Source organism: Podarcis erhardii (assembly GCF_964252035.2).
Source record: "Podarcis erhardii genome assembly, chromosome: 7".
Classification (NCBI taxonomy): Eukaryota; Metazoa; Chordata; class Lepidosauria; order Squamata; family Lacertidae; genus Podarcis; species Podarcis erhardii.
In genome coordinates, this window is record NC_138511.1 from 65,949,281 (window position 1) to 65,976,063 (window position 26,783).

The 26,783-nt window shown below is 45.1% G+C and overlaps 1 protein-coding gene and 1 long non-coding RNA gene across 4 annotated transcripts in view; one reads left to right on the forward strand and one right to left on the reverse strand.

The window, feature by feature from the left end:
- Window positions 1-20,279, forward strand: part of LDLRAP1 (low density lipoprotein receptor adaptor protein 1) — a 71,126-nt gene extending 50,847 nt beyond the window's left edge. For both annotated transcript variants that reach the window (XM_081869465.1, XM_081869466.1), the window contains exons 6-9: window positions 3,628-3,705; window positions 8,163-8,293; window positions 9,494-9,528; window positions 15,325-20,279. In XM_081869465.1, the coding sequence (XP_081725591.1) occupies window positions 3,628-3,705; window positions 8,163-8,293; window positions 9,494-9,528; window positions 15,325-15,475 (395 nt within the window). In that variant the 3' untranslated portion in view covers window positions 15,476-20,279. The remainder of the gene's footprint in view (window positions 1-3,627; window positions 3,706-8,162; window positions 8,294-9,493; window positions 9,529-15,324) is intronic.
- A 471-nt stretch (window positions 20,280-20,750) lies between these two features.
- On the reverse strand, window positions 20,751-26,309 carry LOC309346657. 2 transcript variants are annotated; one of them, XR_014158722.1, is made up of 4 exons: window positions 26,149-26,309; window positions 24,621-26,045; window positions 24,226-24,346; window positions 20,751-21,671 (listed from the first exon to the last, which is right to left on the reverse strand). It is a non-coding gene; the product is annotated as an uncharacterized lncRNA (long non-coding RNA). The 2 variants fall into 2 exon arrangements; XR_014158723.1 differs by having other exon boundaries at window positions 23,972-24,346.
- Window positions 26,310-26,783: the final 474 nt, after the last annotated feature.

Consider the following 26,783-nt stretch of genomic DNA (forward strand, 5'->3'; position numbering starts at 1 on the left):
ACAACTATCTGACTTTTAGAAGATATCTGAAGGCAACCCTGTTTAGGGAAGTTTTTAATGACCAATGTTTTAATGTATTTTTAATCTCTTGTTGGAAGCCGCCCAGAGTGGCTGGGAAAACCCAGCCAGATGGGTGGGGTATAAGTAATATTTATTTATTTATTTATTTATTTATTTATTTATTTATTTATTGCGGTCACTCTTGAAGGTGACTTTGTGATTGTCACAAGGGCCAGCCAATCAGTGTTCTGCACCATCAGTCTTTCCTTGAAACAGGTGCCAGTAGCTCCGAGGTTCAGTTAACTTTTGAAATGTATGCCTTCCATAGTTCCAGTTACAGATAGGTAGCCGTGTTGGTCTGCCATAGTCAAAACAAAATTAAAAAATTCCTTCCAGTAGCACCTTAAAGACTAACTAAGTTAGTTCTAGGTATGAGCTTTCGTGTGCATGCACACGAAAGCTCATACCTAGAACTAACTTAGTTGGTCTTTAAGGTGCTACTGGAAGGAATTTTTTAATTTTGTTTTGAAATGTATGCATCTCTAGCCTACGTACAGTGGTACCTCGGGTTACATACGCTTCAGGTTACAGACTCCGCTAACCCAGAAATAGTATCTCGGGTTAAGAACTTTGCTTCAGGATGAGAACATAAATCGGCCCACAGCGGCGCGGCGCCGGCAGGAGGCCCCATTAGCTAAAGTGGTGCTTCAGGTTAAGAACAGTTTCAGGTTAAGAACAGACCTCCAGAACGAATTAAGGACTTAACCCGAGGTACCACTGTACCTGTAATTGCATTTACTCTCATTCACCTTTCCCCCCTCCCCATTCTCCTCTATGTTTCTTATAGTCGCCTGACTTGCAGAAACTTACCAAGTGATGCTCCTTCCATCTCCTTCATCTCTCTGCCAGCAGAAGCTTCCCTTGTTCTTCCGGCCCTTCTGAGGAGCCTGACAGTTGGCAACACAACCCCTCTGCCTCTCCTCCCCTCGGCTGAAATCTAGTTTGCAAAGGCCGTTTGGGCAGAGGACTGTTTCTGGCTTATGGGAGCCTGTAAAGCACCGGGTATATTGTTAGTGCTGTATAAACTGTATTATATGAACACAGAAAGCTGCCTTAGGATGAGTCATCTAGCAAAGTGCTGCCTGCTCGTACTGGCAGCAGCTCTCCAGGACTAGCTCTCCTTTTATCAGCCCTGTGACCTGAGAGCCTTTCAACTGGAAGCATGGGGATTTGAATCCAGGATCTCCTGCATGCCAAACACTAGCTGGGCCACTGAGCCACCACCTACAAAGCCACATTATAGTATGCTTCAATGGGGGAATAACTCCCTTTTCTCTCTCTAATAGAAGCACATGGGTAGTTGCCTAGCAACCACCCTGGCCTAAGGATAAGGAGACATGTGGCTCTTCAGCTGTTGTCCAGCTATTGGTGTCCCTAACCATTAGCCATGCTGGCTGAGGTGGATGGGAGTCCACAAAAACCTGAAGGGTGCTAGAAGGAGCAAGGCGGGTGGTTGCTAGGCAACCTCCCCTCCCAAGTGTTTCCCACCATTCTCATCCATCACTGCCATCTCACACAGGCTCTGAAGAAATGCTGGGCCTTCTAGTCCTGGCCAGCTGTGTGGTGCCAGTGGAGGATATGTTGATAAAGAGAAACCATCTGTCCTTTTGTCAGCGATGGCCTGGTTAGCGCAGCTGCAAGCAAGATCGGCAGCTTTCCAGGCAGGCTGTAGGCTTGATTGGGTGGCCTTCCCAAGTCTTGGGGTCATGCCAGTATGAAAAGGCCCTCCTTGTCGCCTGCACATGTTCAGCAATTTGGCACTGGCGAAAGGTTGGTTGCAGGGAGAGAGATTTTGTTCCCTGGAAACCCCTTTCTCCACTTCGCTGCCCTCCGCACATTTCCATGCCTAAGGTAGACGACAAGCAGTGCCCGCCTGCGCGCCAGGAAGCCCAGACCTCTGCAAATCGAATCTCCCTCTGCCAGACATTTACAACAGCCTCATCCTTGTAAGAGCTCTCTCTGGTATTCAGTTTGCTTTTGGAAGCTGGGGTTAGACCATTGGCATCTGGGAGTTGGGGACTGGTGTCCATTATCTCCCTTAATTAGATCTTAATTTATTTTAACAGTGGCCTCATTTGTGTTTTATGTGCTGTTCAGCCACCCTGGCCAAAAGGCAGGATAAAAATATGAATTGAAATAATGCATCTGTAGCTCTCGAGGCCTTGAGATAGCACAGTCAAGTAACATGAATAAGGTGCTAGATTCCAGTCATGTAGGCGCTAGGCCATCTTAGGGACACTTCGTATATGACGATTTGCTATGCAGAGATCCATTTCCATGCAGGAAAGGGCTTGTACTCTGTATCAGTTGAAATGATTTTTTCCCCCTTATGCCAGGTGATCAAATGTGCCATTTCTGTTCAGATCACCATCTGCTGCAGCCACCTCCTAACAGCTGCTCTGGACTGCTCATTCATTTTCCCCCCTCCTAGTGCTCATTTAATTTCCCCCCAATGCCCTCAAGGTAGGCATGCTCTTGGGCATTGTGGGAAATTAAAATAGCAGTCCCACAATGCCCTGGAGTCAAGCTGTGGCAGGGGCACTGTGGGAAATTTCAGTTGTTGGTGTTCAGAGCATGGGCATAGCCAGGATTTTTTGTTGGGGGGGCAGGACTTTCGTCAGGGGGGGGCAGAGCCGATGTGATTGGTCAGTTAAGTAGTTCTATTGTTTTACTTGATGGGGGGCAGCTGCCCCCCTTTGACTACCCCCATGATTCAGAGGACCATTTTTGCAGGGAAAGCTCCCCCCAGGGGCTAGAGCCAGGGGAGGCATTGATGCAGATAAATGTTTATCATATGCGATTGGAATTCTTAAATCCCTGCACTGGCTTCCACTGGTGTAGCTTTGTTATTGAATAACTATATTATTAAATCCAGCCCACTATTCTTATTATTTCTCTGTTAGGTACTTCAAGTCTCTCCAGAGAATAAAGAAGGCAATAAAGGGTTTTTTAATGAAAAAAATCCTAACAGAGAAAGCCACGCCACTTAAACCTTGGAGCCAAACTCTGCCTCTTGCCAGCCCAGTCAGTGTACTTGTGCTAGAAATTGTGCCTCCGACACTGCCGCTCATTTGCTCCGTCCTTACATTAGGACTGAAGAAGATGTTGTAAAGCGGGCGGTGGTGGGGGGGGACCTTTTACAGCCTGGGTATGCTGGGTAGCTTTTCAAAGGCCACATCCCAGTGGTGGACGGGGCCAGAGGAGAAAGTGAGCAGAGCAAGAAGAAGTGTAAATTTAACCTTTTGGTACAGTAGGCTACGTTTCTACACACACTCACACACCCCTCTCTGGCCTCCATCCAGACAAGCAAGCGACATTGTCAGAGCTGAACAACACATTCCAGCCAGACAAAAGCACTTAAGGAGGATGTGAAGCAGGGCCAGTAGGGGGCATGGCCTGGAGAGCATCCCAAGAGACCTAAAGGGGCTGCATTTGGCCCACAGGCCAGAGGCCTCTCACCCCATTGCAAGGTGTGGAAGCAGCTTCGTGGCTTGTTAGAGAAATCAGCCTTCAAAACTTAGCCACAAACTAAACGGTGTATTTGTCTGTCTTGTGTCCCCACCACAGAAAAGCGGGAAAAGGCCATCTCGGAAGGAGAAAGCACCAGCAGTCCAAGTTTGGATAGTTCTGCCTCATCAAAAGGAAGTAAGTGACTAAAGAAACAGATTCTGTTCAAAGGAAATGTGGAGTGAAATTGCCTGCCTTGTGTGCCATGCCAGCCCGCTGGTCTGTCTTGCCCAGTACCTGCAGCCTCTCGCCAGGGTCTTCAGCTGCTGAGATACGGCATCTGCTCTGCATTCAGAAGGTCCTAGGCTTAGTTTGGTCAGAATTGAGGATACACTTCTAGAGTTAACACTAGATACATTGCTTCTGGTAAATGAGCCACCATAGATGCTAGAGGGCCGTGAAAAATTGTGTCCTGGGATTTTTAGACTTGTCGGCCCATGTACTATTTGAAACCAAAGGGGCGCATTGGTTGCCAGATTTGAAATATATTGGCATTATTTTCAGCTCTCCTATCCTGCTAATAGCGTTTTCTGCTCCCTCCCCTTTTGTCACTCAGTCCAAATTGGGCTCTTCACTGCCAACAGCCCTCCCCACCCACTCAAAGGTTCCCCCCCCCTTTTTTTTCTTTTTTAAATGAATTGATTTTAAAATGTTGTGTTACTTTTATTGTTGTTAGCCGCTCTGAGCCCGGCTTCAGCTGGGGAGGGCGGGATATAAATAAATTATTATTATTATTATTATTATTATTATTATTAAATTCTGGAAACATTGAGATTTCTCCAAGCCTGCTAAAACCTCCTGATGCCTGGGTGGTACCTTTTTAGCTGCATAAGGAACAGCACTCACAGTCCAAACACTGAAGATAGAAACAGTTATGAACTGTTCCTTTCTTAAGGGCCCTCTCTTGCACACATACACAAACGTTCACCATGCAAGTCTTGCAGAAACTAAAGAGAGGGTGTGGGTGGGTACAGTTCCATCTCTGGTTGTCAGTAGTCTCTAGTAACTGAAAATCCTTCCTCCTCTCCTGGAGACACTCAGATTCAGGTGCATGTCATGTATACAGATGTCACTGACCCCCTGATTGAAATCCATCAAGGACTTAGCAGTCCTTTTGACCTCTGCGACTCCTCCATCATGCATTCTACGTGCCTGTTATTCCTCAGGGAGGCGAAAGGAAGGGGGAGGGAGGGAGGCAGCCCTCCACACTCCTGCAAGCAGCTTTCTGAAAACCGCTCCCAGGGACCCATTAAAACTCTTAGCGGTCTGGATTGTGCAGCTTGCAAAAATGGGGTCATGCCTTCCGAGTATTGTTTTTAAGCTATATCCTCCTTGCAATTGTCTGGTGGCAAAGGCTATCTTCTAAAGCTTGCATGGCACAAATAGCCTCAAATGAACTGGCGGGGCAGGGGGGGGGGCAAAGAGGGGACAGCCTGTCTTCTTCCCCTCCTGGCGGGTGAGATGCTGCAAAGTGGCACTGAGGAAGTCATCCATAAAAGGGGCTCCCGTCCAAAGCGGCTGCGTCGTATTGATCCGCATGTATATTTGATAGGGAAGAAATCCTCTTTAACATCCACTCCATTCCAAAAATGCCTCTCAGGGTAGCACAGATATAAGTCGACGAAATGGCTGGCTCTGAAAGGCTGGATAAACTTTCCGTGCCCAGAATCTTTAAATCTGACCTCTGCTTTGGCTTTGTCCAATATCTTTGAATCTGGAGTTTGGGCTTTTTTGTGGGTCTTTCAGCTGATTTCAAAGTAGTTAATCTGCCTCTTGACAGATGCGGATGTTGCTGAAGCTTCGGTTACAGGTGCCTCCTGAGGTTCTGAAGGAAGGGCTGTAGCTCTGCCGCTTGCTCTGCATGCCAAAGGCCACCCCCCAGCTTATTTTATTAATTTATCATTACATTTATACCCCACCTTTCCTCCAAGGAGCTTGAGGTGGTGTGTGTGGTTCTCTTCCTCTCCATTTTTATCCACACAACAACCCTGTGAGGTAGGTTAGGCTGAGAGACTGTGGCTGGCCCAAAGTCATCCAGTGAGTGCCATGGCTGAGTGGGGATTTGAACCCTGGTCTCCCACTACACCACTCCAGCAGCAATCCCCAGCAAGATTCCCTGTCTAAAACCCTGGAGAGCCACTCAGTGGAGGCAATAGATCAGGGATGGGGGAACCTCAGGCCTGGGGACTGAATGCGGCCCCCCGTGCCTCTCTGTCTGGCCCTTGGGGGACACACCCTCCCAAGCTGCACCCTAAACCAGCCTGACTTTGCAACCTTTTTTACTGTTTTTGCCTGGATGGAATTTGTCCTCGAACACTGATAATGTTCTTGGCATACCTGCATGGAGGACAGAGATAGGATGTGGCAGTGTGAAGAAACTTGCCTTCTGTGCAAAGGTAACATTCACATTTATTTGGCCTTTGGCCTTGCCCACCATTGCCATGTGGCCCCTGGAAGCTTCTCCATTCCTGCTGTACATGACTGCTCTAGGTATTTTGGTGACTAAGGTGGTATGAATCAACAGGTAGTCCACACGTTAAGTCACTTGGGACGTGATGCTTCTCTGTGAGGCCCTTCTTTGTGTGCCCCCTCCATGGGAGGTTGGGAGGGCAGCAACACATGATTGGGCCTTTTCAGTGGTGGCCCCCTCTTGTGGAATGATTTCACCTTGGAGGCACTCCTGGCACCCAGTTTCTTTTTTTATGTGCCAGGCAAAGGGCTGCCCCCTCCATTCCACTTGTCACATGCTTAGAAAACACAGGTCCAAACATTTTTCCGCTTGCCCCATGCTTTTAAGGCACAGATCCGAGCAGTTTTGCTTTACTTTCCCCCCAGAAAACCCACTCTTGAGCGGTAAATCAGAACAAAGAGCAATCCACGGAAAACCCATTGCCATTTGCTCCAATGCAGTGCTATACCACAGGTTTTTCCAGGGACAAATGGAACTGCGAATGAGCCCAAAGACTTTTCTCCTTACCTTCATGCAGCACATAGTTAAACTATGGAATTCAAGTGATGGTCATCAACTTGGATGGCTTTGAAAGAGCCATATCCTCCGTGAATCCTATCAATGGCTATGTTCTGCCTTCAATGGCCTGTTAATGCAAGGGACTCACAAGCAGGGCAAGTTGCTGTTGTGCTCAGGTCCTGCTTCTGGGCTTCCCATCAGAGTCTGGTTGGTCCCCATAACAAACAGGATGCTGGACTAGATGGGATTTTGGTCTGACCCAGCAGGCTTTCCTTATGTTCCTGTTGTGCGCACCTCACACCGAGATTAAGCTAGCACAGAAGAACTTTCCTAGTGAGTCATGTCACAGGCGAGACACATCTGCCTCTTTCTCACTCTGCCATCCTTAATGGCACCCAAAATCTGCCAGCTGACATCTCCCCCTCAGCTTGACTCCTCATGGAGGAGCCCGCAGATGAATTGGTGCCCCGCAGCCTGTCTCCAAAAACTCCCAACTCCTGTGCATCGTAAAGGATTTCTGCAATTCAAATATATGCTTATTTGAAAGAGAGAGAAAACAGAAAAGTAGGACATACTGCTAGTAGAATGCAAAGATGTGTTTTCCTAAAAGGTCCTGCAGGAATTTTCATTCATTGGAAAAGCTGAAGGATCTTAAATCGAAGCAGGATAGACTGGAAAGGGGTACTGTGTTGTGCTCGGGGCAGAGTATAAAATGGGATCAATGTGGTTGCTCTGCAGTGGGAGTGGAGGATGATGCTTTTCTGGCTGAAGAGGATGAAATAAATATCATGCCATAGGCTATTAGGACTCCATCTCAGAGCCTGGTTTTAATACTGCTTCCTAGAGCTTGTGAAGTAGTAGTAACAGAGTTATCTCTGACCATTTGCAGAGTGCCTGTATCTCTCTCCAGTGACAAGCCATGCTCAGTCTGTTCCCTCCAAAACACACAAACAGGCCACTTCCACACCATACATTTAAAGCACTGTCAGACTACTTTAACAGTCGTGGCTTCCCCCAAAGCATCCTGGGAATTGTAGTTTGTTAAGGTACTGAGAGTTGTTAGGAGCCCCTTGTTCCCCTCACATAACTTCAATTCCCTGAGTTCCCAAGGAAGAGGGATTAATTGTTAAACCACTCAGGGACAAGAAAATCTTAACATTTCAAAAGCTATTAAAAAACCAAATACGTACATGTCTGTGCTAAAAGGGCAGTCAGAGGGCCCAAACAGCTTGGTGGCAGCTCCTCCTTATAAAGCTGCTGGGATGCAGCAGGTAGAACATGTTGCCCCTAGATGGTTCCAAGCAATCTCTCCCCGATAGCCCCATAATCAAGTGGTATATAAATTTTCTAAAGACCGACCGATGAATCCAAGAGGATGTCTCTATTAGAGGCCATACATGGTGGAGAGGAATCCTCTAAATTAGCTGTGGAGAACCTTTGGCCCTCCCATTCTTACTGGACTACAAATTCCACCATCCCTGACCATTGGCCATGCTGGCTGGGGCTGGTGGGAGTTGGAGTCCACCAACACCTGGAGGCCCAAACGTTCTCCAACCCTGCTTACAAACCTTCTCTCTCCTACGCCTCATCTTCTTTAATTCCCCCTGTCATTTCTGTCCACCTGCAGCAGTCACCACAGGGAACCTGTTAGACCTAGAGAATGTTGCTAAAACTCCCTTGACTGTCAATGCAAACTCCACGCAGTCAGACGGAAGTATCTTTGGGCCACATTCATCAGAAAACAACAACGTCATGTGGGTAAGTGTGCCGTGCGTGCATATTACAAATGTGCAGGAGGCAGAATTCAAGTGTTACTGTGAGGAGTGAGGAAGCTTTGGCTTGCAGTTTAGATTAACTGCAGTTTAAGGTTCAGACAAAACCCTAAACTGTGGTACATGTTAACTGTGGTTTGTTGAAACAAGCAATTTCACAAGCCATCAAACTATACTGTACATCATGTAAAGCCACAGTTTCTTGGGTCAGAAGATCTGACAAGCTATTATTAATCAGAATCTTCCCTGCCCATCCTTGTCAGGGTGCTGGAGGAGGAGGAGGAGGAAAGGAGTGTGAGAGCCCGCTGCTCATTCTCATAATGAGCATAGTTAATATGACATCTGCCTGGTGGCATTTATCTTTCTCCTGGCGGCGATGTAACACAAAGATGCAGGGGAAACAGAGTGATAGATAAGCAAGGGACATTGGCAGGGGGCACTAGTCCTGGGATAAATAGGGTGTATGTTTGCATGTGGAGAAAGAGAAGATGAAGAATGGATGGAAGAATGAATGGCATGTATGAAAGAAAGAATGAATTGGATGAATGAAGTATGTGTGCATAGATGAAGCTTGTGGTGTCTGTGTATGAGATAAAGGATAAATGGATGAAGAAGGGAAGAGAGAGAGGGCAGGGGGATGGGAGGGAGAAAAGGGGGTCTTTCTTTGCACTTCTGGCTTTGGCCCCACCCATAGCCAACTGTGACACTGCCCCCCATGGGACTGCAACCCATGACCACTTTTCTTTGAGGGAACACACTCCCCAACTTCAAAAGGTTGGCCCATCACTGGTCCACGCTGATAACAAAAACTTCCCACCGAGGATCCCCTGATTTTGGTCATTTTATTTCATTCATAAAAGATTTCTTACCTACTCTTCATAATGATCCATGGAGGGTTACAACAGTATACAGATATATAAAGAGATATAAGAATAAGTGAAACCATTCCAGACAGAACAGACTGGACTAAGTCTCCAAGGCACCCCCTGGTCCCTCAGAACATTTTTCAAACTACTGTTTTCTGTAGTCATTGTCGTCATCCCCCTTATACACACACTTCTTCTTTTTTAAGAAATTGCAAAGAAAATGCAAAACCCACCCTGTAATGCTTGCATGCTAGCTGGGAGCTGGGTAACTGTCATTTCAGATTGGTCTAATTTTCCTCCCCCTTCTCTTTATAACAAAGGCAATGGACGACGGACTGGATGAAGCTTTTTCAAGGTAATTTTCTTAATTTGTTTCACGAGTGTCTTTCCACCAGGGGACTGCCCAGGAAACAGACTTGATTAGTGACTGCTCTTTAAAAAAAAATCATTTTAATGTTTCTAATCGAAATTGTCTGCTGTGCTCTGACCCTTTCAGAGGTGCTCTGTTTGCCTAATTGAACGATGGGATTTGCAGCCGCCTGGATAAGTCAAATATTTTGATAACTTCTTAGGGCAGGAACTAATTTGTGCATAAGGTGGGGAATTAAACTCCCTAAATGATGTAGCCCTGGCTAGAAGATGTTTGCCGTATGTATGAGCAGAGGTAGCAAATTGAAGGCGCAGTTTTTCAGATCCCCACCTGCAGGCAGAGGGGTACCTCTGCACACTTGGCAAGGAGCTCTATCAGCACTTCCTCCCACCAAAAAAAGAATCACTTTACCACAGTAGCCACATTAGAAATCACAACATTTTACACGACCCACGTCCAGGGTGAGGGCGAAGCAAGGAGGAAGGGCGAAAAATATTGCCCGCCTTTGTGCTGCGGTAGGAGAAGAACAAGAAGTTTCTTCCATGTTTTTATTTCACTGCAATAGCGGCAGTGCATCACCAGACACATAAATGTGAGACACTTCATAGTCTGATAGGTGATTTTTGCACCCCCAGAAATGGAGGAGAGGAGGAGGAGGAATTTGGCCCACTGGCTGGTTTCTTAAAGGATGGGACGCAGGGACTGCTAGCTACCACTTCTTCTGGTGCCCCTTGCCCACCCTCCAGAGGTCCTCAGCGGCTGCTCCAAAATCATTCCTGTAAATTGTCTGGAGTGGGATTATCAAAATGGCACCCTTGGTGTCTTCTCCACAAACCTCTGAGCCTCCCTCTCACTGCTCATTTGGTCATGAGGTGGTAAGAGTGGCTACATTTTTCTCCCTTGAAAAGTACATAGAGCTGATGGAAGAAGTTGGAAGAGGGACACTCTTTCTCACTTCCTCTTCCAGCTCTATCAGTCTTGTCCAAGACTGATGAATTCTGTTGGATCCAGCTTTTAGCCAGATACCTTGAGAAAACTCTTTGCCTCTCAGACATGGTGTGTGTGATCTGGTGGCAAAGGGAGAAGTGACCACAGCACTTGCTCAAAATTCCAAATATGACCACAGGCCTAAAATGTTTGGCGGTCCCTGACGTGGCTCAGTGTATGGCAGCTTCCTCTGGCTCTGTGTTCCGTATGCAAGGCCACATCGGCAGGGTGTTTTCTCAAGTGATGTTAAAAGCACTTGTTAGAACTTCCCGGGTGTCATTTCTGAATGTGGAGTGATGTGCAGAGATTCTCCTCCTGACATAGGGAAGCAGGGCAACCTGGTGCCACGCAGCAAAACAACAGCAGTAACAACCAAGCGCCTTAAAAATTAGGTGCCTAATAAAAAAAACCAAGTATGTAATTGGAGGCTGGCTGCTGGATGAAGCCAAAAACTCATTCTAGTCTAGCATCTTGTTCTCAGAGAGGCCAGCCAGATGCCTGTGGGAAACACACAAGCAGGGCATGAGCACAACAGTTCTCTCCCCGCTTCTGATCCCCAACAACTGGTATTCAGAAGCATTGCTGCCTCCGAAAGTGGAGGTAGGAGCTGCTGACAGCTTTATCCTCCTTGATACAAAACCCTAAGCATTACGTTTTGCGTTGTACTCAAGAGCTAAGGTCCGAAATATAAGGGATCAGGTTCATTAAAAACCACAATGCACCATTAATGCAACCCTTAAAATGTAAAGCCTCATTTAAATGCAGCACTGCAAGCAGCTGACCACCATTAAGGCTGAAACAGCGCAAAGTATTTATTATTATTTTGAAGATGAAGCATTGAACTCGGAGCTTTACGAATGCAGAAGTAACGAAATGTACATGTTTGTCATTTTTACAAACACATTTGGGCAAGGTTGTAAGCGTACAATGTTCTCTGCAGAAAAAGAGACAGCCCTGGTTGCCTGATGGTGCTGGTTCTCCTCTGTGGTGCAACTTGAGAGGGGCACAGAAGATGAATCCAAACAGAACAAGTTATTGGCGGGGGGACAAGACCCTCCGGCCTGTGGGAGGGGGCAAATGTGGCCCTCCAGGCCTCTCTACCTGGCCCTTGGGAGCCTCCCCAAGTCACATCTCCACCCTAGACAAAATTCCCTCTCCTCAGTCCATACCCCTCACACACAGCTTCTTGTCTGGAGGGGATGTGGACAGTGAGAATGCCTCTTTTTGTTTAGATGGAGAGGGGGGGGTGTAGAAGCCTCTGACTTTTGCAGGGCTGGAATGTAGCCTGCTGTACAAAGGCAAGAGTTGCATTTCTTGCTCCTTCTACTTTTTGCCTCTGCCCGCGCTTACCCCTGGCTTACAGCCCCTAGAAGGTTGCTCCGAGTGAAAAAATGCAGCCCTCTGGCTGGAAGAGGTTCCCCAACCCTTGTGGGAGAGCAAACCCCTCCCCCCAAAAAATATCTCCCAGGCTGAAAGAGCAGACAGAAATTCACTAGATGCTAAAACGTCTCAGAATTTTCCAACATTTAAAAAAAAAAGATTTAATTGTAAATGGTGTATGGTGATATGCTGTGGCTTCTTTCCTCTCCTTATATGCATGGCTCTGTGGGGAGCTGGCTGTCTCCTGCTCCTTCTCCTCTACCCACCCACCTCCATCTTCATATCAGCCAAGGGGTAGAAATTCAATTCAGTTCACATTTAAAGGCAAGCTTGCCTGCTTGGCACTTTCAGAAACCATACAGAAACCAAAATACAGCCATGCTTCAAAATTCTCATTTCTCAAAATTTTGCAATTCTGTTCTTCAGCTAAGTAATGTGTACAGAAAATGCATAAACCAGGAACATAGGAAGCAGACTTTATACTAAGCCAATTGCGCATCTACCTCAGTATTGTCCACATTGACCAGCAGTTCTGCAAGGTTAAGTGTGCTCCAAAATTAATAGGTTGGTGAAGATAACATACAAAAATGCATTATATCAGGAAAGTTGTATTTGCAATTCTGTGTATATTAGGGGAAATCGCATAGCAAAACATCTGTGCATTAGGAGAAAGGAGCCCCGATACGCAGATAATTTTTATGAGGCCTTTTTGGGGGGTGGGGAGGGGGGAGGCAAACTGATTTGAAAATGTGAACTGAAGCCTGGAAAAACGAGAAACAAAAACCTTAATCATCAAATTTGCTCATCCTTGCATGGGACATTCAAATCTCCCCACTTTGGAGAACAGGGCTTAAAAGCAGCCACAGGTTCCTCTAGTTTAGATCAGGTTGTAGTGCCAGGGATAACTCTTCCCTGTACCATTTCTGTGATAGAAGCCTGCTAATAGCAACACCTCTGCTTATTGCCTTCTCCATAGCTAACAGCAGCCTGCAAAAGGGAGGGGGATTTTAAGTGGAGCCCCTAAACTGCAGCATCCTAAGTGCAACAGTCTATCTGGCCCAGTCTGCAACCAGTCTTTCTGCTTCCCACATACAGTGGTGCCTCGCAAGACGAAAAGAATCCGTTCCGCGAGTCTCTTCGTCTTGCGGTTTTTTCGTCTTGCGAAGCAACCCTATTAGCGGCTTAGCGCTATTAGCGGCTATTAGCGGCTAAGCGGCTTAGAAAAAGGTGGGGGAAAGCGAAAAAAATTGCAAGACTCGCAAGACGTTTTCGTCTTGCAAAGCAAGCCCATAGAGAAATTCGTCTTGCGAAGCGCCTCGAAAAACGGAAAACCCTTTCGTCTAGTGGGTTTTTCGTCTTGCGAGGCATTCGTCTTGCGGGGCACCACTGTACTCAGTGTCTGCATGAGAAGGTTAACAGAACAGTGCTGCAATAAAGTAATCCTAATGGATATGCAAGTAGAACTTCGTGTGTGTGTGTGTGTGTGTGTGTGTGTGTGTGTGTGTGTGTGAAATCTCCCTTGCCCTGAAATTTCTGGTGATGCCAGCAGACGCTGAACAATTGGGATTGCTGCTGCCATTTCCAATCCCTTTGCCACTGTGCTGCTGTCCTGAGGAGTTAAGATTCCTGATCTCGTCTCCAGAAACATCGAGTGCTGCCATGAGCAACTGGAATTTAATGCAGACAGTGCTGGAGAGACATTGTGGCGGCCTGTCCATACAAATCGCCCCGCAGGGAGGCAAATTGAGACTTTCCAATGTGGCACTTCGTACATATATATATTTGCTGCTGCTGCTGCTGCTTTTGGTCGGTGTGGCCTTTTGCCTGTGAGATGTGGCCTCAGCTAATGATGTGTCAAGTTCCTGCTAGAGTGAGTGGTCTGTGTGGGGGGTATAGACTAGCAGGGAGTGCCTGGCATTACTTGGGAATTCAAAGAACACACCCACCCCACCCCCCGTGTGAATTTTAAATAAATAGGGTAATTTGTGAGTTTGGGAACTGTGCATACACACACAGAGAGAGAGAGACAGACATGGCTCATTGCATTCAACAGCATCCGAATGTCCAACCAGATCGCCCTGGGATGCCTGCAAATGCATCAGCACCTCTTCTGTCTTGGACTTGGCAGAAACTGGTATTTAGAGGCATACTGCAAAAGATCCACCCTGCTTTCTACCACTGCCAGTTAGATGCTTCTGGGAACATGGGTGTAGCCAGGATTTTTGTTGGGGGGCGGCAGGCCTTTTGTTAGTTGGGCAGGCCTTTTGTGGGGGGAGGGACCTAAACCATATATTTTTATTGATGGGGGGCAGCTGCCCCTTCCTGCCCCCCCCCCGGCTACACCCAGGTCTGGGAAGCACACCAGCTTAGATAGCAGCAGGCTTCCCCCATGGTTCCTTCCAAACACAGAGGTTCCCGTTACCTGTCATCATCACCACATTTTGTGGCAGAGAAGTCCATAAGTTGGTTCTTCTGGATAGAATCCAGAAGGACCTGCAGCCAACACCAAATTTTCCCTTTGGTATCCACTCTTGAGAACAGAGCATTTTAGAGCTAGTTATCTGACCAAACTCTCACCAGTTTCCTTAAGAAATGCCTTTATTGAACTGCATTTCCAAGCGATGCCCACTCATTCTTGGATGCGTTGCTACAACAAGGTTCCATATGCAGACAAACTTTGTATTTCTGATCAACCTCAGGTGGAAGACATCACTCATTTTCCATTAGCCTTCTAACCCCTTACATAGAGACCAAACAGATCACTTTCTGAACCTTTGTTCACACCAACAAGCAGGCACACCCCAGCAGAAATAGTTCGGTTTCTTTTGAGTGACAATAATAGCTTTGTAGCAAACAGTGACCCTCTATGCACTAGCTGGGGGGGGGGGAGGGAAAAGGGCTTCGATAAAATTGCTATAAATCATTGTCGCATGATCAAAGCCTAACCTGCCTCACAGAGCTGTTGTAAGACTAAAATGGGACTACGGGGCAGAACCATACATGCCACTTTGAGCACCCTGGAGGAAAGGCAGGATATTAATGTAATAAATGACAGAAAAGACTACACCACTTTATACTGGAGAGGGAGGACTCATGTTTTTGGAATTCTGCTCTGTATTGAAGCACTCTGCGTCAATAGGATATCAGGAGGACCAGCATGCAAATGCCTGCATTAGAACCTTTCTCCCTGAAGAGCTGGCTTTCTGCTTTCAGGGTTGCCTACTCCCTACCCTGGGGAGGAGAGGGACATTCAGAAGTAACCCTCACTTTAGTCAGAAGTGGTCCACCTCCTTTACTATACCTGTTGACACTTCTCTCACTCCCCGTCTCCCATGGTGCTGTTTCTGGTGGTGGTCCTACATACACAACTCTCTCCAGGTCCCTTCACAGGGTTTCTTCTTCTTCCTCTTTCAGACTGGCACAATCTCGAACTAACCCCCAAGACCTCGACATTGGCTTGACTGCACAAGATATCCAAAGCGCTGAAATCCTCTCTCCTGTTGACTGGGACAAAGTAGATTCCTCTACAGTGGCGGGGAAAGACGACCACCTCTTTGGGTTCTGACGTCTTCTCTCTCTCTCTCTTTCCTTTTCTCCTGACCAGCTTTTCAAGTTACAGTACATAACCACTGAGAACTTGATGCACTGCATTCTGAGTGATTTTTTTTAACCGGAGGGTTTTCCTTAAGAAGGGTGGGTGAGGCAAACATCTGATCCAGATGGATGCTATAATGTCACCATATAACTCTTTAGACCAAAGCTTTAGATACTTTAATAATCTTTATATATATAAATAAATATATGTATAAATATATTTCTTTTTTAAAAAAAAAAAAATCTTTGCTTTTTATGTAAATGATGAGATACTCCTGAGCATATTTATTCAAGAACCCCTTCAGTTTACATATATTATGGAAATTAAGTGACATTGTCTAACTTAACATTACAGTATTAGACTGCTTTTCCCATTGGAATACTCGTAGTAAACTGTGATAGCATCAGCTGTGTCTTGTGAGGTGGGTGCCGGTGGTGCAACATCAAAGTGATCTGAGTTACTTTTTCTAGAAGAGAAGCAGCCCGACAAGGAAGGAGGTTGCTCTGAGGTAGATACAGTGAGGCGGAGTTGGCTTTCTGCCTGGTTCAAGCAGGGAAGGTTACTATGGGTTACGTGATGCTGCATTAGGTGGGGAAATGGCACGCTGTGGCCCTCTAGCCCTTTTCTCTATGACCTGCCGGCTCCTCCCACAGGCATGTTGGTGCCAACCCACAGCAGCTGAGTGGACAGAGCCTAGCTAGATGCTTTTAATAAGCATCAGTAGGGTTGTTTTGGTACTAATGGCACACAAGCTGAAGCAGCTGCCTAATCTGTGGACCAGAACTATTGAAACTGCCCTACTGATCCATGAAATCAAACCTGTTTGATGCCTAAGCCCTTTTCAGATGCTGTGGAGAAGGGAAGTCATGAGCCACCTGCGGCAGGGACATGTGTAAATGCTTGGAGAGGCATGCTCTGCCTCTTCTCTTGTTTCCCACACAGCAGGGGCCACACCACTGATAGCAGCTTCCACCTCCAGGTAGCCACCAGCCTGGTTTCATTGTATCTCGACTTAGCAGGATAGGACCTCCTGTCCCTGTTGGGACACCATAGTGAGACTGGAGTAGTGTGCACAGTGTGATACACAGGGCTGGCTTTCCATGTAGACAATTCTGGGAAGTGGAGGTAGAATATAACATTCTTTCCCCCTGAGAAATGACAGCCACCTGCTTCGAGCCAGGAATACAGGAAATTGACATCTGAACATGTCTCATGAGGAGTCTGTTTGCACCACCCTGAAATTCCTGTGGAACTGGTCCAAACATGTGTCAGAATGGGGCACCAATGGTTCATGGCTCTCTTTGTAGCTTGATATGAGTTGAGCCCATTGGAAAATGTTCATATAGACATGCAGGGAGAGGGGCAATTTCAGCCCCGTGTGGTTTCTACCCAATCTTAAGCTTCATGTATCCAAATAGCAGTGGAAGTCTTAACTCTGTTCCTGCACTTCAAGCTGCACATGCATGGATCACATGAGTGGATGTTCACCATTTGGTGGGGGTAACAAACTCCATATATATAGAAAGCTAATGTTGGGAAGAAGACTTCTCATTTTGCCTTTTCCCTGACTTACTTCTTTTCAATGTGTTGGGAAGTGGTTTGGAGAGCAGGTGTTAAAACACGTGCCCACCACTTTCTGTTCTTAGAAAGTTGATCACTGCCAATGCCTTTTTAAAAGAATAATACTTTATTGCTTATTTTATTGATTGTAAACTGCTTTGGAGCCCTGTTGTTAAGCAGGAAAGAAAGCAGGCTGTACATTTTTTAATCAGCCTTGTATTTAACCACTTGCCTAATTGCCACAGGCAAAAAGGAATTCCGTGGAGGCTAATCACAGAGACCAACTGAGCTACCAGAGACAGGATGCAGTATCTGTACCTCATCCGCTGGAAAATTCATTAGGCTAGTCACTTTTCTGTCCTTATGTACAAGGTTGTTTTAAAATCTGATGTGGCTCCCCAAGCACATTTTTTCTTCCCCCTTTCCTCATCCCAGACCCCATTGATTTTGGCAAGAAGAAGAAAATAAAGTAGACTGCTCAGCCCAGTGCCCTGAGGGGGGGATGTAAATCACCCCGTCCACATCAATCAGTGTTTTGATGAGCTAGGGTGGGTGATAACCCATTCCTTCACCTGATCTGTATGCATCATCTCAAACAGGAGTGAGTGCCTGTTTGCATGTGTGAGAGCTAGTGTGTATGTGTGACTGACAGACAGACAGACAGACAAAGACGCATCCACACCAACTTTTGCCCACGCTCACTGCTGGTTTGTGGCCCCCAGAAGGTCACCAGGGATGAATGTGGCACTTGGGTCAATAAAGGTTAGCATGCATACATACATACATACATACCTGGAACAGTTTTTGGCCACATCCACACTACACATTTAAAGCGCTTCCCCCAAAGAATGCTGGGAATTGTAGTTCTGTGAGGGGTAGACTTCAGGTTTCATGACTGCTATAAATGTTTGTTAAATGTATGGTGTGGAGCTGGCCTTCACATGCACCCTCCCCAACAACTGGGAAAGGTTGTGAGGGAAGGAAGATTCACAGGTGGTTGGGAAAGAGAGATTGTAACAGGTGATATTCTTTGGAAAGCAGCATGGTATTGATCCTTTGTGGTGATGAACTGCACCATGCCTGAACAATAATTTGAATCCGATGTGCTTTTTTTTACCCTTTCCAAAGGGCAGGCTATAATTGCACTCCTTTTCTCACTCAAATGGTCTTAGCAAAGAGAGAGAAAAAATAAGGACCAATGTTTGCTTTTCTTTTTGGTGGCTCCATCAGAAGCAGGGTCTATCTCATTGCATTCTTCCTGAGCTCTTACTGGAAACAGGGAAATTGTGTTAGCTGTTAAAATGAGAAAGATCAAGAACCGCCTCTTTGAATTACCAGTGGACAGTAATGGGTTCTTTCGTTCGTTCTTCAGCCAGCTTCAGAAGAGAGTAGGCATACTTTCTCTTAAGACATATAGCTTTGCACTTTAAAAGAAAAAAAAACTTGAACCAAAATTATGGTTTCAAATGTCAGAACAGGTTTGTATGGCTCTGTAACCTTTTCCTCTTTTGCCTTTTGAAAGTACTTCATCCAAAAACACACAGCAGCTGTTGGATATTCTTCCTAAAACTGACCTTTGCTCTTTTGCTGCAGCAAAAATGTTTGAAGACTCATCCATCACATTGATGGAGATGCTGAGCAGTTTCACTTAGATTTCTCTGTATATTTGCCATCTAGGAAGAACTCAAATGCTGAGGTTTGGCTAGTTGACTAGGCAACAGTGGTCCTTATTTTTATTCTTAAACATCTTTTGTTAATATTTGGTAAGTTCCACCATGGTCCCCCCTATGCATCCCTCTCAGCCATTTAAGCTGCTAAATCGAAGGCCGCCAAATTGGATTAAAGGAAAACAATAATTCCTTTCGGCTTTCTTTTTTTTAAAAAAATAAATGTTAAATGGCTGTTTATAAGTGCATTTCTGTCATACATCTTTCCTTCTTCCCACCTGCGTCTCTGACAGAGGCTTAGAAAATAAATTCTCAGTCTAATTTCTCATTTCATAAGACTCTGGATTTAGAAAACTAAATAATGGGAGACTTAGGATTACAGTCATTAAGAGATTATGTTTAACAATGATCCTGAATAGCTGCACTGTGGCACAGTTTGCTGTGTTTGTGGCCTTGTTGGAAATATACTAATCTGTTTTATAGATTTGTAATTGGCTTCTGAAATACTAATTTCACTTTTCCCAAAGAATCTTTTTTTATATATAACACTGCTAATGCTACAGCTGGGCATAGTAAAACTTTAATGAGGCTGACTATTCAGAAGACAGCAGATAGATTAACCTCCGAAACCAGATAGTTTGGAAACTTGGCTCTTATAAACTGTGTACTAAGTTGACCCTGGGAGGAAAAGGTGTTTAATGAAACTTACTTCATCTCTCCAAAAAGGCATCTCTTCTCAGCATGCCCTGCCTTGTAGCACAAGGTACAAAAAACTCTTCTATTTGGGTTGACAATGCAAGGTCCGTTGCAGATCTCTGCTGAAAATATGTATATCTATATAGATGGTATCCTCATCTGTACAAAACTAACTAGAATTGAACAGAAACTTGTCTTCTACATGGAGCAGAATAAGGTGGTAGAATAGAATGTTTCACTTCAGGGGACAGGTGAGGGTTCAAATGCTGTCCATATTAAAGCAAAATAATAATTCCTGAAGGTAAATATCTAGCACGTCAGGGAGAGGGGTTGTTGCCCCACTCACTCCTTGTTTCTACTCACATGGAGTCTTTCATGAAGAATAGGATTGGGGTGCAGGTGTCTCTCCTGATATTGCTGGACTACAGCTGCCATCATGCCTGACCATTGTACATGCTGGCTAGGAGTGATGAGAGTTGATAGTTCAACATCTGGAGGGCCAGATAGTCCCCATCCCTAGTGCAGAGGAGAATTCACAAAGGTGATCCCTCCCAACACCCACCGTCTAATGTGATGCACTCTGTTTTATCACCTCATATCTCTACCACCTCATTTCCTTGTCTATGTCGCCCAGGCTTCATATACAGGAGTTTGCTGCAGTTGTTGCTATAGCAAAGGTCTTGAAAGAATGGTCTAAGAAGTTTCATTTTTATGAGAACATACCTATTTTGGAAATCTCTAGGAAAAAAGTGTATGTAACATGAACAATATAATGCCTCTGTGTATATAGTTAAACATATGCTGTAAAAAGTACATTTGCTGTTGAGAAAATAAAAATTCTACCTTTTTTTCCAGTAGACTGTTTTTATTTGGTTTTGATAATTGTATTTCACACTCTTCTACTGAAAAGTATTCAAAGTATTCAAAGCTGGTGACAACAGTCATAAAAAGCAGGGCTTTATAGGCTCTGGTGGGCAGTGATTGGCTTTTGGAGTCAGCTGACTGCATGTGGACTGCATGAGGCAGGGGTCAGCAACCTTTTCCAGCCGTGGGCCAGTCCACCGTCCCTCAGACCATGTGGTGGGCTGGACTATATTTTGAATAAAAATATGAAAGAATTCCTATGCCCCACAAATAACCCAGAGATGCATTTTAAATAAAAGGACACATTCTACTCATGTAAAAACACGCTGATTCCTGGACCGTCCGCGGGCTGGATTGAGAAGGCAGTTGGGCCGCATCCATCCTCTGGGCCTTAGGTTGCCTACCCCTGGCACAAGGCATAAAACTCAGCCTGCCAGATTTGCAGTTGAAGAGGAGGCGGCTAGGCACCAAAGCCTGATAATGGGAATCTGTAGTTCACGGATCGCAGAATTGCAGAGTTGGAAGGGGCCCTGAAGGTCCAACCCCACTGCAATGCAATAATCCTGCCCACAGCTGTCCCTGGGTGGGCTCAAACCACCAACCTTCTGGTTAACAGCCGGATGCACTGGAGGGTAGTATGAGGAGCCTCAAGCCCTGGGGCCAAATGCAACCCTCCAGACCCCCCCTCTCTCTGGTCTCACCCCAAACCACACACCCTCCCAGGCCTCATGTCTCAACACCCCTATTTTGCAGCCTCCTTGAATGTTTTTGCCTGACTCGATTGTGCTCTTGAAGTTGGAAAACGCTTGCTGCTTGCCTACAAGGAGAATAGAGGAAGCTGTTTGAAGAAACTACCCCACCCTACAAAGATGAAATTTACACCTAATGCTCCACCTATTCTTCTTGCCTCTGGTGCTGGCCCTCAGAGGTCTGCTCAGAAGAGATTGTGGCCCTCAGGATTGAAAAGTTTTCCCCCTTTCTGCTCAGATTCAAGACACTCACACACCCAGAGAGCATTTTATGCCTTCGTGTTCCTGTTCTGAGGAGCATATCGGCCACCGTCACGCCTGGTCATCGAAGTATCTGTATATAGCCCTGACAAATGGCACAATTCAAATACTCAACTTACTTTGAGGCACGTTATTCTCCCTTCCTCTTAAGTGTTAAGCCACATAACAGGAAGAAAAGCAAGAAATTATTAGTTTTTGGCTATTGACAAACAGACGAGGTTTTTTATTTGGTGTTTTTTTAACCACTTTACCTCAGGAGAAATGCAATGTAAACTTGAAGTGTGAAGACTTCACTCTCTGGAAATGGGTGTTGAATACTGAGCAGGCGGAAGTTTACGAAGATGCCCTGCTATTTCGTCTGTGTTGTACCTGTGTGGAATATTCCCCAAAAGTTAATTTTACTATTTAAATAGGCTGTTCCAGTCTAAGGATATGTCTCAAATTGTGAATACTAAGTGTCTGCCACCCGGCCTCATGAATAACTGATGAAGGTGCCATGGAGCAAATTGATCTTTCAATTTTGATGTGACCTTTTTCAAGCTTCTGGGTTGAATCTCAGGAATCCAGAATCTCTTTCTGCCTTGCCCTCCACAAATCCCTTTCATTATTGATCTATTTATCTCTACCACCACCTCATCCCTAAAGCTTGGGTAGGTAATAAATTGGTTTAAAAAAAAAATCATACAGATAAAAATATCCAATTTAAAAATCTGTTGAAAACTTGATAAGTCCAACTGAGAGCAAACGTCACAATCATCAGCTTAAAACTGTTTGTCGCCTGACAATTCTCCTGATGCAGGAAGAGCAGGGTAAAATAGTGGGTTGCTGATGACATTTCCTGTAATTGTTTTTAAATCCAACCACTGCAGAGCACTCTTTGGGGTTACACTGAGAGGGACACCCCCCTTTTGTTGCCCTTTTTGTCTTTGTGGCTGAAGGGGGGAGTGCTCTAGTGAGGGCACAGAGCCCCAGGGGTAGGAAGTGTGTAATTTTGCCCCATTGGGAGGTTCCTAGAAATACATGCTTGCCTGTTTGATTATTATTATCATCACTATTTCCATTTATTGACCACTTTACTATTCAAAAGGATCTCTAAGCGGTTTACATATTAAGCACAACAAAACCATATCAAATACTGTAGTTCACCTAACAAAATACATACATAGAAATATCCATAAACATAATAATAAATTGGAGAGCACTACAGAGAAATTTAACATAAAATTTCAAATAACACACCATCATTCATCCAATCTCGCTCACCATCCATTCCACATACCCACAACAACCATTCACAACCTCAAACATTACATCTATCAGCCACTCATACATAAAGACACACAACAAGGTAGCTCAGCCGGTTGAGCATGAGACTCTTAATCTCAGGGTCAATGGTTTGAGCCCCACGCTGGGCAAAAAGATTCCTGCATTGCAGGGGTTGGACTAGATGACCCTCATGGTCCCTTCCAACTCTACAATTCTATAAACCACTCACAGTCAACAATGTCACAACCCAAATGCAAAGGGTCACTGGCAAGCATACAGAAATAAGATACACTCCTAATATCTGAAGGAGTAATAAGCTAATGAAATTTGGGGGTGGTCGGGGGAGGCAGGAAAGGGCATTCTTTGTGGCAGCCCTTAAGTTGTGGAACTCCCCCCCCCCCACCGCAATACACACACAGGTGTGACGTGCACCTTTATTGTAGTTTTCATGGAATATGAAGATGCAGGTGTTCATCCTGGTTTTCAAGATGTATATTTTAAGGATCCACCTTATTTCTGTAATGTTAAGTTGTTTAAAACTTAAAAATATATATATTGTGTAATAGGGTTTTGATTTTAATGTTGTTTTACTTGTAGCCTGCCCTAGGACAATGTAATAATACTAATAATGTTCTGCCCCACCCCAGTGGACCATCTAATAAATCCATTGGACCAACCTAATTCCTAGACCCCTGGGGTTAAGTAGAAGGTAGAGTTTGCAGGTTAAACTTTCAGGCAGGCTTGAGACCACCCCCAACCCATATCTCAATTCTTAGAAACCGATCACTAGGAGTTAAACATGTGTTTTTTTCTTCCTTTTTGCACAAGAAACGAGTCATGTCAGAAACACATCCAGTGGTACAGTTAGGTTACTTTAGACTCTGGACTTAGTGGTTTTACTCCGGGTCCACTTCAAAATGTTGCAATCCACCACTGCTGTGTTTGCGGGGGTGGCTTCTGCTATTGCTTCTAAGTGGGGACCTGGTCTTCTGTCCCCAAAGTCCTACCCCAATGGCACCACTGGACGCATTGCTGCTGTCAAGACAGTCCCCACTGCTGCCACCACCTCTCTTTAGATTCTTTGGAACCCCTGAATTTATACAGTGGTACCTCAGGTTAAGTACTTAATTCGTTCTGGAGGTCCGTTCTTAACCTGAAACTGTTCTTAACCTGAAGCACCACTTTAGCTAATGGGGCCTCCTGCTGCTGCTGCACTGCTGCTGCATGATTTCTGTTCTCATCCTGAAGCAAAGTTCTTAACCTGAAGCACTGTTTCTGGGTTAGCGGAGTCTGTAACCTGAAGCGTATGTAACCTGAAGCGCATGTAACCCGAGGTACCACTGTATTTGGATTGTGTAAACAGAACTGAAGTTAAAGCAAGCTATGCAATGAGGTAAACAAACCTTCAGACTGCGTTTCAATGAAGGGGGGAAATGTAAATAGGTCATCTTCCTCCTCCTGAAGAAGCTGCTCCATTGGGTTGTGCAAAAATTAGAGTTTGTAAAAGGCAGTAAAGTATATCCAGGTAATTAGAGCTTTGAAAATTCAACTGCAGCACTAGATTAAAAATAAAAATAGGGCAAATAGCTGCAATCTTAATCTGATGCAAGTTTCTTTCTTATCTTTTCTGTTTAGCACAGAATATTTTTTTTTTCACCTTAAATTATTGTCAGTAGATAACATGCTGCCTGGAGGAGACTTTGTTTTTCAAATCCTAGTTCAGACACAGTTTCATTGGCACGGCCTTCGGCAATTCACTCTCCACCTCAGTTCCCCAGCTGTCAAAAGAGAATAATTGATTATTTAATTTGTATACCGCTTAATATATGACTACCTCACAGGGTTGTTGTGAGGTTGAGTGAAATGAGTAGGCAGATATGGATTTTGAAATGTGAGAACGGGGCGATCTATAAACCTAGCAAGTCACGTTTAATTATTCACTTACAAAATTTATTAGGTGCTGCATTATATAATATTGCAACAAAATAAAATTAACAGAACTGAACAATGAGCAACACAAAAGCATTTATAAAAAGGAGTTAAAAACCATACTCAGCAGTAACATATAATTTTAAAATGCCAGGGAGTGGAAGACACATAAAAAGACAGCAGAAACTGGTAATTTAAAAAGCACATTTTAAAAATGTCTAGGAGAACAAAACATTTTCTCCTGGTGCTGAAAGGACATTAATGCAGTTGCTAGGCAGGCCTCTCTGAGGTAAACATTCCATCAACAAGGGGCCACCACTAAGACAGCTCTGTCTCTTATAGGAGGGATGGGAAACCTGACCTGGCCTCTACCTCTCAGAGGCCAGATTTGACATGTAGGTGGGGTTACCCATCTGTCAATCACCTGGTGTTGAAGAATATTTTGGGGACTTTAAAGCACCATGCAGAGCTTTCAGATAAGCTTCTGTGATTCCATGAAGTGCTGTTGATCAAGCAGGCTTGAAGTCATTGCCTATCTACTGATGGGCGGCGAGTTCAAAGCTGCTCTCTGAAGGGATCAGCTTGATGATCAAGCTCTTCATGGGGAACTCGGTCACACAGCCAATCCTGTGGGGTCAAAGTCACCACTCATCAGCTGATAGGTGAGGAGTCCCAGCCTGCTTCCTACAGGGATTTGCTGTGCAACCAATTCAGATGTGCATCTACCTGCCCCACACATGACATCACATATGGTGTGCGGTAGGTGGATAGGGTTTTTGGGGGAAACAGCCTCATGGGCTGAATTGGCACCCATGCCAGGCCAAATTTGGCCCCCAGGCTGGACATTCACCACCTCTGTGTCAAAACTATTTCCTACCTGCCGTATCTTAGCTAGGATGGATACTTGGATTAGAATCGCCAGGAACCCCCCCAAATTGTTTTTCAGTTGACTTGCCTAAGATCCAGGACAAAGTGCTGCCTTTTGGAAATTCCCCCTGAACGTTGATTCTGCCTTTGAAATCCCAGTAATGTCTGGGACATATGGCAGCCCTACTTAACTAAAGAAATTGACTTTATTTTATGATAGGGATGTATAGAAACCTATATAGATTGGTAGGAAATTGCTGAGTTTCTAAGAACAATTGCCTTTCACTTTATACTGTTACAACCATTAAGATTTCTTCTGAGATACGTTAAGGATGCAATGCCAACTGAGAAATGAGAATTGGTGGGTTAATTAATCACAGAAGTGCAAAGTGAGGTGACAAGTAAATGGGAAAATGCAAAAGGTCTGCAGATCAATAGCTGGTTAGAGTATGAGAGATGCTGTATATGACACATTGAACAACACAATCGCAACCATGTCTACTCAAAGGTAAGTCCTATTGAATTCAGTGGAGCTCACTCTCAAGTAAGGAGGCTTAGGTTGCAGTCAATTTCTGGAGAAGGCAGGGAAAGAGTTACATGTATAAGTTTTTTTTTTAATTAAATGATAATTTATTAGTGAAGGTGAAATTAAGGTCATCAAGACAACGTAGTTGCTGATATCTGAAGAAGTGTGCATGCACACGAAAGCTCATACCTAGAACTAACTCAGTTGGTCTTTAAGGTGCTACTGGAAGGAATTTTTTTATTTTGTAGTTGCTGATACTGAGGCAAAAATCAGTAAATTAAAAGGGATTATATTTATTACTCTGTTGCTGCTTTCATTGTTCCTGTTTGTTTCTCTCTATGTGTGTGTGGGTAAAAGTCTTAAAAAACGGAAAGGGGGATATCATTATTCTGAAGGACAAACAACCCTGCAACCTTACAGTCCCTAGGATGGTTTCCCAACTGGAGACAGGATAATGCTTGCCCCGAGGTCAAAGGTTTGGACCCTGAAATCTGAGGGTCTGGGATGCTCCTGACCTGGCAACCCTTGTGGGAGATCCCATGTTGCATTCCCTTTCCATGCTGCCCTGGTATCTTCTGTTGCTTTTGCCCTGCTGCTGAAGCTGAGATGTTGGTGGAAGCAAATGGGGGGCGGGGGAGGACTGGTGCTTGGCGTGGCTGGACAGATCAGGGCAAATAGCTTTCACTGTCCTCCGAAACACCTCCAAGGCAGGGCGGAAACTACAGCAGCCCTGGATGTGGCGTAGTGAATTTCCTTCTCATTGTTCCCAAAGGGAGAAGGAAATAGCAAATACAAGGCCAGAGGAAGGTTGGGGAAGGGTTGTAGTTCAGTGGAGTTCAGTGGTAGAGTATCTGCTTTGCATGCAGAATGTCCCAGGTTCAATCCCTGGCATC